Consider the following 13,684-nt stretch of genomic DNA (forward strand, 5'->3'; position numbering starts at 1 on the left):
ACTTCTATCCACCCCATCAGCTCTGAATAGGGTGAAATTCTGAATATTAATTTCTGCATCTAAGATAGCTTCGTTAAGGTGAGTTTCTGTGAGGGCAATAAAGATAGTGCTCCCTTCTGCTGCCAACTCTTCAAGCACTGGTACTTTACACTGGTTGCTTTGTGGGTAAAGCCCCCTGATGCTACCCACAAAGAAATAGTTTAGTGGCAGCTCCACCTCCCCATCAGCTTCCGTTCGTGGTCGTCTGCTTGGACTAGTAGCCTCATCATTATTATTCGTGACTGTTATTCTAGTGCTAGCATTCGTTCCATGAGACGCTCTAAAAAAGCACTCTGGTCTGCTGTGGATGTTGCTGGGGCTAGGGAGATATTGGTCTGGCCATCTATTACTGCATCCTGGACCTGGTTTATTTGCCAGCTTTTGTCGGTACCAGTGATAGGTATACTTGGTTCAGTTGGTGGTTGTGATGTGGTAGGTTTGTGTGGACCTGGAGCTGCTTGTAGTCGGGAATGGGTTATTGGTTGTACCTTTTGGTCATTATCCATTCCTTGTGGTCTCTGGGTCTGGGTTCCCTTTATGTGAGGGAATCTGCAGTTCCTCTGGTGGCATGTTCCCTTGTGGAGAGAGCGTCTGCATACAAATGGGTGGAAGTTAACACATTTCCATCCCAAAGTGCATCCGGACCTCTTGTCTAGCCCATGCCTCATAAACTTTTGGCAGATTTTTGGATGTGACTCTTTGCATCCAATGCCCATTACACCATGCTTTTGGCTTCATCTTTGTTTGGGAATTCACTGGCCCCGTGTTAGACGGTGCAGAGTACTGGACAGATGCAATCGAGGTACCAGGTGTGTCCCTCTTCTCCTTCGGGTTGGGGTTAGCCGTGGGCGGTTTAGGGGCATCCATCCCTTATTGGTGTTGGGGTTAACTTAACTATGTCAGTCTGGCTGGAATTCAGGTTTTCTGGTGTACTACGTAGATTATCCCTTATATTCTCCTTTGTTTGGGATTCCTGGTTAGATGTAGGCGTACTGCCCGCTAGAATTTGGCTCATCTTTCCCTTTGGTTGAGATTCTTGGTTTGGTATTGTACTGTTGTACGGTATGCTGTGTGTACTTACTTGGGCCTTCACTAATATTCTCCTTTGTTTGAGTTATTTGTTTTGGTGTGTCGCTTGTATGTATTGGTGAAAGTGGGTTCTTCGATGCGTTCAGGGAGGCACTGATATCTCATGTCAGTTTGTTCGTTTTGGGGAGTTTTTTTATCCTGCCAAATTAAAGCCTCCTTTGTTTCGTTCATCGCTACGTCGTCGTCCCCGTATGTCGTATCAAAACACATTTTACACGTGTATTTTCTGTTTGTTTTTATGAAGAACATGACTTGATATAGGGGAAGCCCCGTGCAAAGATAGTGGATCCAATTAGGGCATCCATTGCAATGTCTCCGTCCGCGCCACACGAAGCGCAGATGTCTGTTTGTTGTGATTGGGCGGAGGCAGCGGCCATGATGCTTTGTGCGTCGGACGCTTGGTCGCTTGGGTTTGTTTACGAAATTGGATTTGCGGTGTTTCGCTTATGTGATACACTTCACTTTCACTTTCACTCGACTGGGTCTTTGATTTTGTGCGTGTGGGTGTACTAATTTATTGGATAAACTCTTCAGAACAAATGTTTTTGGTAAGTAGGGGTAAACCATGTCAAAACATTTCTAAAAGTGCCTTTGTACATTTGAAAAATATTCTAAATACTTTAGACATTTGTGTCACGAAAGTTGTAAGCAAAGAAGGAAACCACACAGGTAAAGAAAAGATGATTGTAGGCGTTTGCCAGACAGAGCCTACATGATTAGATTCATGCCTGGAAGTTGCAGGCCATTATGGCTGCAGCTGTCTAGGTGTTGGGTACTTTAGAATGCTGCAGGTTAGTAATGAGATCAAATTAGGTATTGTTCTGTTGAAAGAAAGCCAGCGTTTCAAAAATTGTAGAGGGGGCTGTCAAATAACAATATCCCCTTAAGAACTAGGAAGTAGTTAACAGTATATGCTGATGTTTAAGAACAATTCCAAGTACTGAATAAGAATTTTGAATTAGGTGTGGAATTAGGTATGTGTAAAGATGTTTGCTAGTCTTTTTTTTCTAATCACCGCTGATGTTACTGTTGATTTGTGGTACTATTCATATCTGGGGCTGAAAAACTCACAATGATAAAAGCTAGTCGTGATACAGGTAAGAATTGCAGACTTGAGATTTAACATAATGTAACCTAACCTAAATGTTGGTAACTATAAAGATGCTCGCCTTAGTGTTTTGAAAATCGTTGCTGATGTTACTATGAATTTACTGTATCTAAACATGGGCCGGCAGATGATATGGGGAAGGGTTGCAGACTGGCAAACATATTTGTGAATACTTAGAATTATGTAGAATCATAACTACATTATTGTAAAAGATATATATGTATGGAAGAGAATGAAAATGATCTTGTATTAACTTATCTCGTATTGAATACAAGAAACAAAATGAGCAAATACCATTGAAAAATCTTTTTGCCATGAGGGAGAGAGGAACTGGGTAGTTTAGATATGGTCAGAATAGGAGAATACTGTGCTTGATTTATCGTTTATTTGAACAATGTTTGTCATTTCTTTCATTAATCACTGGCTTTGCATGCTTCTCTAAATTGCAATACTTATTTCCCAATGCATTCCCCAGATGGGGGTGGGTGGGGGTTTAGTACAAACAAGTGATTTCCAATTGAAATGGAACACCCAATTTGGTCAAATCAACAGGAAAACTGTTGGGAAAAAATGTATGGATCATGTCAAGAACAGTGACCCCAATAATCCTCATCTAAAGAATGGCTATCCCAACATAACCTAACACAACCTACAGTATTCCCTAATTCAGATAATGTCAAGATTAGCGAACCCAACATATCTATATCAAAAACAGCAAACCTGATTATCGTAATGTAAAGAATAACGAACCCAATAATCTTTTAAAGAATGGTGAACCCTGCTGTGATTGTGTTCTCTAATCTTAGGAATGGTCAAAATTGTTTTATTGTTTATTTGAAGAATGTTGTCCTTGTTTCTCTCATTAATCACTGTCTTTGCACTCCTTTTTAATTCAAAATACTTATTTCCCAATGCAGTCCCCAGACATGACTGGTATGGGGGTTAGGGTTGGTACAAACAAGTGTTTTCTGATTGAAACAGAACACCCAATTTAATGTAGTCAATAGGAAAACTGTTGTAAAAAAAAATCAAATCTAATAGCCTGTTGGGTGTTTTGTGGATATTGGGATTTACATCCTTAAGTGTAGTGTGACTTTGGATAATGGAATACATTATTTTTTCACCTAATTAACCTCAAGCTCATTACCTGAAGCTCTTGTAAACCAGTAAGGTGATATTTTCTAAAGTCAGGTATTATGTACAAAATGCCACAAGACAAAGGTAATCCCTGTATTAAAACACAATTGCATATTTTGTACTTCTACTTTATTTCCTAACACAGAAATAGAAAACTGTACACATAATGTTAAAATAAATTAAGCTGATGACATGAAATTGTTGATGCTCCAAGTTGATTGGATGTTGAAACTGGTACCTGCAAAGAATTTCTCATTTGATCTTGGGAGGCTTTTTTGAAACTTTTACTCCCATCTCCGACGTTTCTATGTAGGTTGGCAGGTTGTATCCTGTGCAGTTATTGGCCACATTATTGTCTTCCCTTTTTATGGAATTAATTAAGGTGTCCATACAGAGGAGGTATTATTTTCCAACCAAAATAATAATAATAACAATGATAAGATAATGAAATGAAAAATAGAATAATAGTTGTTCCACTTTTCATAGTGTGCATGATGGCTTAATTACTTTAGTCATACTCTGATTTAAGACTTCATTTCTAATCAGACAATTCTAATGGTTTAAAAATATATATTTATTCTTAACATACTATATTCACTTAATTTTTGTATGGTTTTAATGTATATATGAAATAGAAGTGCAAAAATGTACTTTGTGTGCAATTTTGATAAACGAAATAGAAGTGCAAAATATAATGATGATTTTATCATCCATGATGCATAATATGAATTATTTATTCTACATTTATAAAAAAAAAAAATTATGATAAGCAAGAAAATATAGGGCTATGGACATTGTCATGTGGCATTTTGTTGCATATCCTTTCCAACTTGTCAGTTTCTGTATTAAAGACCATTTCTCTCATGATTCTATAGATGGTCAATAGGTCACCTATTTTTCTTCCTTGTTCCAGAGTTGGCATTTCCAACTTTAACAATCCCTTCATATGGCAGTTTTGAAAGTGTTGGGGCCATATTTGTAATTGCTGTTTAGATTCTCTCAATTTTCTTTATATTCTTTTAAGTACTGGCTGTCCGTAATGTTGCTGCATACTGTACTCCAGTTTTGGCTTTATCAGTGTGATTACTAGTTTCTTTACCATTCCTTTGTCCAAATAGTTAAAGGCCCCCTTTGTTGGTCATAGCAGTTTTTTCTGTCTGTTTATCAGGTGCCATGTCCTTTGTGATAAGATTTTATATTGTCATGATATTCTGTGAGTAACCTGGTTTACAAATATCCTTTTTGTAGTGACAATTCTGTATTACAGATATTTTCTTAGCTAGTGGAACTTCACAAAATTATTTCAATGCTTCATGGAGCACAAAAAAATCAATAAAATGAAAATACATACACATACATGCATATATCAAGGCTTTTTCCCCCTTTCAAGGGAGGTAGCCAAAAAGAAAAGGGCATAAAATCACTCCCACCCATTCCATCCCTAAATACACTCCACTCCCCTCCACCCTCCCTCTTATCTTAGCACCTGGATGACGGGTCATCCCTGCACCCTGTCCACTGCCCTGGGTCAGAGGCAGCATTGCAAGTCACAGCACATCCACAGCAAGGCCGCATCATTAAAATAAAAATAAAATAAAAGCATGGCACAAGTAGAGAATATTGTTAGGGATCTTACAATTTTTAAGGTTATCATTAAAGATTACTCTCTGTTAAGTTATCTAGAGAAAGGATGTAATTTAGTGGATCTATTACAGGTGTGTTAAGTTAAAAAATTGCATTATTTACTTGCATTGGGAAGGGCACCAGTTTGTACAGGTTGAATCTAAATTCAGAAGCAAAAGGAACCTCTGTTATTATTGAAGAAACACTTAAGTATGCAGTTTACAAGGGATAATAGAATGATAGCTTTACTTCACCAAAGAAAGGTTGGAAATTACAATCTTTCTTAGGTGAGTTAATTATTCATACAAGTTGGGGCATTGGGAGAAGGGAGGACACACAGGATTCCAATCTATTACTTTGAGGATAATTGACTTGACTATTAATTTTGTTTACCTTAAATAACCTACATAATTCTTCCAAGATTTTGTTGTTAAATTCAGCAGCATTGTCTGAAACTGAGATCTTAGGAGTTGTGAAATTACAGATTACTTGTTCATATATTACTGAAGCAATTGTTTTGGCTCTCTTATTTGGAATGGGTGTGTTGTTGTCAAATACAAAATCTTGACAGATAATCAATGGCAAGAAACACATATATCCCTTTTCAGACAACTCAAGTGTATCTAAGTGAAATTTTCCCGAGGTTTATGTGGTATAGGATATGATAGCACAGGAGCAGACTTGGGTGTATTTCCTTTTACCTCCGTACATCTCAAGCAATTGTCAATATGTAAGTAAATATCTCTCTTCATGCTTAGCCTAAAGTATTTAACTGTGATTTCACTAAGATCCCTTGCTCAGCCTGACATATTGTCATGCCCTCCTTTTTTCAATGTTGCAAATCCTATCAATAAATCTGGGAAGACAGATTCTTCTACAACTATCACCAGAATGAACAAGTGCTCGTTTTTTTTTTTTTTTTTTTAATACAAAATAACATAAAAGTCAGTTTTTTCTAATATTTTAACTGACTATTAGTCCTTGCAATGAGTAATGGATTGGTTCCAAGATTTTCATTCCTAGTTTCAACCTTTTAAGCATTTTACTGGTAACCTGGTTATAACCACCCTCTCCCCTTAGTACATGTGCTAAGGGGAGAGGATGGGGGAATATCAGATCATTTTTTGGTGGAAGGTAAGTTGAGAGTGGAGGATAGATGGAGAAAGAGGAGAGGGACAAAAGGTAGGGAGGTGCTTAGAGTGAACTCTTTAAATGAAAAGGAGAAGGAGTACAAGAAGAAGCTGAAGGAGGAGTGGGAGGGAGTGAAGAATAGAGTAGAGTAGAGTTAGGTGTGGAGGAGGAATGGGGATGGTTCAAGGAGGGAGTCACAAAGTGTGCAAGGATGGTGTGTGGACCAAGAAGGACAGGAGGAAATAGAAGGAAGGGTAGTGAATGGTGGGATGAGGAAACAAAGAAGGTTGCAGAAGAGAAGAAGCGAGCTTTCAGAGATTGGTTACAAAATAGAACAAGGGAGTCATATGAGAGGTACAAAGAAAAGAGAAGTAAAGCAAATGGTAAAGGAGGTAAAGAGGAGAGCAGATGTGAAGTGGGGTATGAGTATGACAGAAAATTTTGAAAGTAATAAAAAGATGTTTTGGAAAGAAATCAAGAGAGGAAGAGGAGGCGAATCAAGTAGAGAAGAAAAGGTAAAATCTGCAGATGGAGAGATGATACTGGAAGAGAAGGCAGTGAGAGGAAGGTGGGCAGAGTATTCTAGGGAGTTGCTAAATGTGAAGCAGCTTTCCGACAAAAGAGTGCTCTAAAACACCACACAATGACCCACAGTGGGGAGAAACCTTTCCAATGTGACCTGTGTGATACAACTTTCTCACGAAAAGAGCACCTCAAACGTCACATGATGAACCACACTAGACAGAAGGCTTTCAATTGTGGCCTGTGTGATGCAGCTTACTCAGGAAAAATTACTCTCAAACATCACATAATGGCCCACAATGGAGAGAAGCCTTTCAAATCTGACCCGTTTGATGCAACATACTCGGAAAAGAATGCTATTCAATACCACATAATGACCCACACTGGAGAGAAGACTTTCCAGAATGACATGTGTGATGCAGCTTTCTCACGAAAGAGTGATCTCAAATATCATGTGATGACCCACAGTGGACACCAATAAAAACTTCACATTCTGTTTTTTTGTTTTTTTTTAACTCTTTTTGAGCTTAGATATAATAAGGCAGTTGAACCCTAGGTTAAGTAGTTCCTCTTGGTCAGGGGTGAGAATCTTTGTTAGATTAATGTAACCGTTGAAATGGCATGGATAATATGGCCGCCATTCAGATTAATACATTTCTTTGGATTAGCTCTAGTGATGGAATTTCTTTGGTTTAATTTCTATAAAAAGGCTGTCAATATTTCCTTGCTGAGTTGTGGTCTCTTCTCTTGTTCTGTTGATTTTTTTTTTTTTTACGTGAAATGTACAAGATCATTTTGTGACGGATGATAGTTTATAATTAATTTAAATGCGGGCATTTGATGGAGTGCAATAATTTCCATCTGATGATCTGAATGAGTCGTGAGAACTTTTGTGTTAGATAATTTGAGTTATATGACTCCTCCATGAGCTCTAGTGTCACTGATAGTTCTGTATAAAAAGATTTTTGACTATGTTTTTATGTAATATCTTTCCTCGAGAGAGGCTTAGAGCAATGTACCTTTGGTATTCGTTTGTAATATTGCTAGCAGTTATAGCTGGTACACGGATTGGACAGTGGCTCATGTCGGAGTTGATCTGGCACCATGTGTTTGTTTACATTGTAGTGAAAGAATAGAAAAGGGTAGTAGCCAGCACCATTATAATGAGTAGTTTTCCAATTTTGGGGAGTTCCCAATATATGAAATTCATGTGGTTGTGTATTGATATGACCAACTAAGTAATCAGTGACCAATATTAACAGTAGTCAAGTGGTGGTTGTTGGCGAGTAGCATGGATATACGCATGTGCACCTCCTCAAGGTTAGGCAGTATTTTGCCATCGGATACAGGGCTGGGACACTGTCAACGGTGTGGGTATGATGTGCATACATGTTTATGAGGGTAACCATTTCTATTTAAAAGGATTAAAAAAGAGGAGTATGCCGATAATAGACATTTTGTTCCATAACTACGCCGGGTGCGAGGAAACATAACCATAAATGAACAAATGAATAGGAATAAGGGTAACAATAATGAATAGGAAAAGTTAAACAGCAAACAAATGTGCGATCAAGTGCAGGTTCAATTCACTCGGGGAGCATCTTTGGTTATTAGGAATCAAAATCTCAGAAGGAACCTAACGGCAACTTAGTTTCAAGTCGATGACTTAGCGTCTGCTCATTGAGAGCATTTACGTGTTGTGCAAAGTCTGATTTTCGTGGTAAGACAGACGGGTCTACGACAGTTGGTCGACAGCGACAATTGGGCGACAGGACAATTCGTCAAACGTGACATTTCGTCGACAGATATTAAAAATACATTTAAAGTACTAATTTAATATGTTCATATATTTTCATTTTGGAGGAATGCTAGAGTAGTTTAGATGACATTTCGTGAGAAAAAGTTACAATATCAAATGAATTAAAAGGAGCATTTAGGACTTGTTATGCCACCATTTGTTCATTGATTGGCGACACTGAGACATTGCAATAAGATAAAATAATTACACATTATATGTTAAATACATCAATGTAAGTTTTTGGCGAGCATAATTTTACAGTATTTCCGTACACACTAGCATATCACAGTTGTTCAGGATTTTTTTCATGGCTGTGTTCCAATGTCTTTCGACCAAATGTCGTGCACTCTCCCAATGGTCGACACTGTATTGACCACAAACTACAAAAATCAGAACACTCTTTGATAATGGCTGAATTTTGCAAAACATCTCGTGGTGGTGTACGTCTGCTTTTTGAAGGCTACACCTACACCAAAGATAGTGAACGAGCCACGAAGATTTACTGGAATTGCTCTGATCGTACTTGTAAAGGTCGAGCTATCACAGAAGATAACAATGTTCTGTCCACCAATAAATTGCAAATATCCAATCCAATTTTACACTCCATTGCTGATCCTTCCAAGAAAATCTACTGATCTGCTTGGAGAATAGGCTGGCTCTGGTGATGATCTACTGCTGATCTAGATGATCAAGATGGCTCAAATGGCGACAAAGTAAGGTGTCGTCGAAAAGTGCAATTGTCTATCATTTAACTTTACCTATTTATCTATTTATAGTTTTTTTTTCGCATCCGACCGAGTTATGGACCAAAAGGTCTCCTGTCGGCATGCTTCTCCTTTGTAGTCCTTTAAACTTGAATTGGTTTGGTGTAGGGGTGGGACATGGAAGCACCCACTCAGCAGGCGGGCGTAGTGTACCGCATTGGATGTTTGGATTGTGATGCAGATCACATAGGAGAAACGCATAAGAAACTCGCCACAAGAATTGAAGAATATAAACGGGCAGTTAAACGGAAAGATGCAGCCTCAGCAGTTTATAAACACATGAACGAACTACAGCACAACATTGATCGGGAAGAAGCGACAGTGGTACACAGAGGCAACTCGAAGAAAAGGAGATTATTCATAGAAATGTGGACGACAAAAGAAACTAGTGTAAATAGGTGCATAGATTTAAATCCAATGTATCTAGGCACTAGGAACACAATGACAGAAAAAAGATAATGTGAGAGAGTACAGAGTGAACGAAGGTCACTGTGTATGAACGTGATTTAATTTATTTCCTTTTTTGTGCAAGTGTGTATTTCACTTGTTGTACAAGTTGCATTTTATTTAACATAGGAGAAAGCTCGGCGGGACGCTTTGTCTTCCTTTTTGTTTGCCCAAAAAGTCATCTGCAAAACACTCCCTATGTGACGTGCGCAAGATTTTGACAGCAAAGCAAGTAGTGTGCCTCTGCGTTAAAGGTTGCTTCAATTGGTGTAGTTTTTCATTGGTTCTGATCGCCGCTGCTAAATTGGTAGATATAGATAAGGTGACGTATCAAATGTGTTCAGTGTTTACATTCTCTCATGTCAGACATGCAATTACTATAGACATAAACAGTTAGTCGATAAGATGATCTTAAAAGTTTGTTTTAGTACTGGTTGATTGAAGGGCAGGGTTGAGTCTACCCTAACATCCCCCCCCCCTCCATGCAGGTGACGTTCCCTCTACGAGGTGCATCGTAGGTAATTAATAATTACTCCTTTGAGTAGGAGAGAAGTATGGAATTTCAACCCACAACTAGGCTAACAAAGCAAACACCGCTATAATGACCAGTTGACCATTTTGATAATCGATTTTACTATGTGTTTTTAGGCAAATTATTCTTATAATAGAGGATGGCATGTATGAAATGGTTTGTGTGCAAAACACCAACAGTCCTACTATTACATATTTCTATAAGTTAATCTCTTTTTTTCAGAAAGGTATCAACAAAGAAAACCAGATGTATCATCGATAGCTCGGCTATCTCACAACTCATCTTAAACATCATGTGATGGCTCACACAGGAGAGAAGCCTTTCTAGTGTGACCCATATTTTACCAAAGATTGTCACATATATCACATGATGACCCACATAGTAGAGAGGCCTTTCCAGTGTGACTTGTGTGATTCTGCTTTCTCACAAAAGAGTTATCGCAAATATCATATGATGACCCACACAGGAGAGAAGCCATTTCAGTGTGCCATGTGTGATTCTGCTTTCTCACAAAAGAGTTATCGCAAATATCATATGATGACCCACACAGGAGAGAAACCATTCCAGTGTGACATGTGTGATTCTGCTTTCTCCAGAAAGAGTAATCTTAAAAGTCACATGATGGCCCACACAGGAGAGAAGCCATTCCAGTGTGACACGTGTGCTTCTGCTTTCTCACAAAAGCGTGATCTCAAACGTCACATGATGACCCACATAGGAGAGAAACCATTCCATTGTGACATGTGTGATTCCGCTTTCTCACAAAAGCGTGATCTCAAACGTCACATGATGACCCACACAGGAGAGAAACCATTTCAGTGTGGCATGTGTGATTCCGCTTTCTCACGAAAGTGTAGTCTCGAAAGTCACATGATGACCCACACAGGAAAGAAGCCATTCCAGTGTGACATGTGTGATTCCGCTTTCTCACTAAAGGGTGATCTCAAACGTCACATGATGACCCACACAGGAGAGAAGCCATTCCAGTGTGAGATGTGTGATTCCGCTTTCTCACAAAAGCGTGATCTCAAACGTCACATGATGACCCACACAGGAGAGAAACCATTCCAGTGTGACTTGTGTGATTCCGCTTTCTCACGAAAGTGTAGTCTCGAAAGTCACATGATGACCCACACAGGAAAGAAGCCATTCCAGTGTGACATGTGTGATTCCGCTTTCTCACTAAAGGGTCACCTCAAAAGTCACATGATGACCCACACAGGAAAGAAGCCATTCCAGTGTGGCATGTGTGATTCCGCTTTCTCACTAAAGGGTAGTCTCAAACATCACATGATGACCCACACAGGAGAGAAGCCATTTCAGTGTGACATGTGTGATTCCGCTTTCTCACTAAAGGGTAATCTCAAACATCACATGATGACCCACACAGGAGAGAAGCCATTCCAGTGTGACATGTGTGATTCCGCTTTCTCACAAAAGTGTAGTCTCAAACGTCACATGATGAGCCACACAGGAGAGAAGCCTTTCCAGTGCGACATGTGTGATTCTGCTTTCTCACTAAAGGGTTACCTCAAAAGTCACATGATGACTCACACAGGAGAGAAGCCATTCCAGTGTGACATGTGTGATTCCGCTTTCTCACGAAAGTGGAATCTCGAAAGTCACACGATGACCCACACAGGAAAGAAGGCATTCCAGTGTGACATGTGTGATTCCGCTTTCTCACGAAAGGGTGATCTCGAAAGTCACATGATGACCCACACAGGAGAGAAGCCATTCCAGTGTGATACGTGTGATTCAGTTTTCTCACAAAAGGGTGATCTCAAACGTCACATGATGACCCACACAGGAGAGAATCCGCTGTAGTGTGACATGTGTGATTCAGCTTTCTCACAAAAGGGTGTTCTCAAACATCACATGACTACCCACGCTGAAGAGAAGACATTCCAATGTGGCCTGTGCAATAAAGCTTTTTTTCACGTAAGGATCTTTTCAAACGTCACGTCACATGAGTACCCATTCAGGAGAGAACCCATTGCAGTGTGACCAGTGCAATAAATATTTTTTCACGAAAAACTGTTCTCTGTTAGCGCTATTTGCAATAGCTTCACAGACTTGTACATCGGTTATCGTGCTTTCGCGGCTAGTGATCAATAGATCGAGTAAGTTTTCATGTCTTGTGGGGTCTTTTACATGTTGAATTAAGTATTTGTCAGCGAGAAAATCCATCAAGCGACTACCTATATGGCCGTGTAGGGTCATCCAATCACATAAAGTCCCGGTTGGAGAAACTAGACAGATCTTGAAACAACAGCTTATCGTCTGCTGCTGATAATGACTTTGGCCTATATATTGCACCTACATTCATTTTTGTCCATTTGTTTGGACCCTCAAACTATCATATGCATCCTGTTTCACTTTAGAACAGAAGCATGGACATTGGTCCTAACGCACAACAGAACACCCCCACCTTTCTTGTGACTTATATCTTGATGAAAGTGTTGCAATCCCACAATTTTAAATTCAGCTTCAAAGTCTTCACCATGTCTCGGTTATTCCTATTATATCGAGATTTGCGCTTTTGACATATACGCCTGTATTTCTTGTTTGTACTATATCAAATAAAAAATGTGATGGTTTGTACGGAGCTGCCTAGTGTAGGCCTTATGGTCTCTTGCAGTCTCCTTTATTCTTATGTTCTTATGTTGTATGTGTGATATAAAAAGAGTTATATTAAAATATTTTAAAAATGTGAATTGTTGTGGTATTTTTCCATTAACCTCTTCGGTACGAGTCAAATGATCGCGGGAAGCATCAGCTGCCTGATGCACGATGATGCATCGCCATACTCGCGTTATACAACAGTATTACTCGTTGCCAGAGAAGTGACATCGAACCCCAAGGGTTTCTAACAAAAGATTAGAAAGGCGGAGCATGCCGGCATGAGACCTTTTGGTCCATAACTAGGTCGGATGCAAAAAAAAATGTATAGTAATGACAAATACATATACCAAAGGCTTCCCCTTACACGGGGGGTAGCCAAAAAGAAAAAGGCACAGAAACCACTCCCACCCATTCCATTTCCCATATATTCCACTCCCCTCCTCCCTCCCTCTTATCTTGGTACCTTCTGGATGATGAGTCATCCCTGCATCCTGTCCACCGCCTTGGGTCAGAAGCAGTGTCGCAAGACACAGTACATCCACAGCAAGGCCGCTTCATAAATTCGGCAACCTCCCCTCTCCGTCCCCTCATGCAGAAAAGGAGAAGGCGGGGTTTCACCACCACTGTCGGTCCTCGACTATTACACTTATATTTGACTTGTAATACCACTCGTCTCGAGGCCCCTTGCCTTCGTTACGCGAGTTTCACTATATGTTCAAGTTCCTCTTAAGCAGTAGGCCCAATGCCTTGTATTTCCTGTAGTCTCACTATTTTCTAATTTCCATAGGCCCCGTGCCTAGTTCTCTCGTCCTTTGGGTTAATAAAAGGGTGGTGAATTTTCTTCTTTCACTGTAATTTCACAGTCTTGT

General features: G+C 39.5%; 1 protein-coding gene across 2 annotated transcripts; it reads left to right on the forward strand.

The window, feature by feature from the left end:
* Positions 1-1,441: 1,441 nt before the first annotated feature.
* On the forward strand, positions 1,442-12,870 carry LOC143030682 (uncharacterized). 2 transcript variants are annotated; one of them, XM_076193862.1, is made up of 2 exons: positions 1,442-1,676; positions 10,413-12,870. In XM_076193862.1, exon 2 carries the CDS (start codon positions 10,557-10,559, stop codon positions 12,015-12,017), a length of 1,461 nt encoding a protein of 486 aa, XP_076049977.1. In that variant the 5' UTR covers positions 1,442-1,676; positions 10,413-10,556; the 3' UTR covers positions 12,018-12,870. The 2 variants fall into 2 exon arrangements, with proteins under 2 accessions (XP_076049977.1, XP_076049978.1); XM_076193863.1 differs by having other exon boundaries at positions 10,417-12,870.
* The last annotated feature ends 814 nt before the right edge of the window (positions 12,871-13,684 follow it).

This window comes from Oratosquilla oratoria, chromosome 12 (assembly GCF_046742065.1).
Source record: "Oratosquilla oratoria isolate Oo_2021 chromosome 12, ASM4674206v1, whole genome shotgun sequence".
Taxonomy (NCBI): Eukaryota; Metazoa; Arthropoda; class Malacostraca; order Stomatopoda; family Squillidae; genus Oratosquilla; species Oratosquilla oratoria.

Bases quoted from the DNA above. Each gene is read 5' to 3' on its own strand.
- LOC143030682 (XM_076193862.1), top strand. From the start codon at position 10,557: ATGATGACCCACATAGTAGAGAGGCCTTTCCAGTGTGACTTGTGTGAT.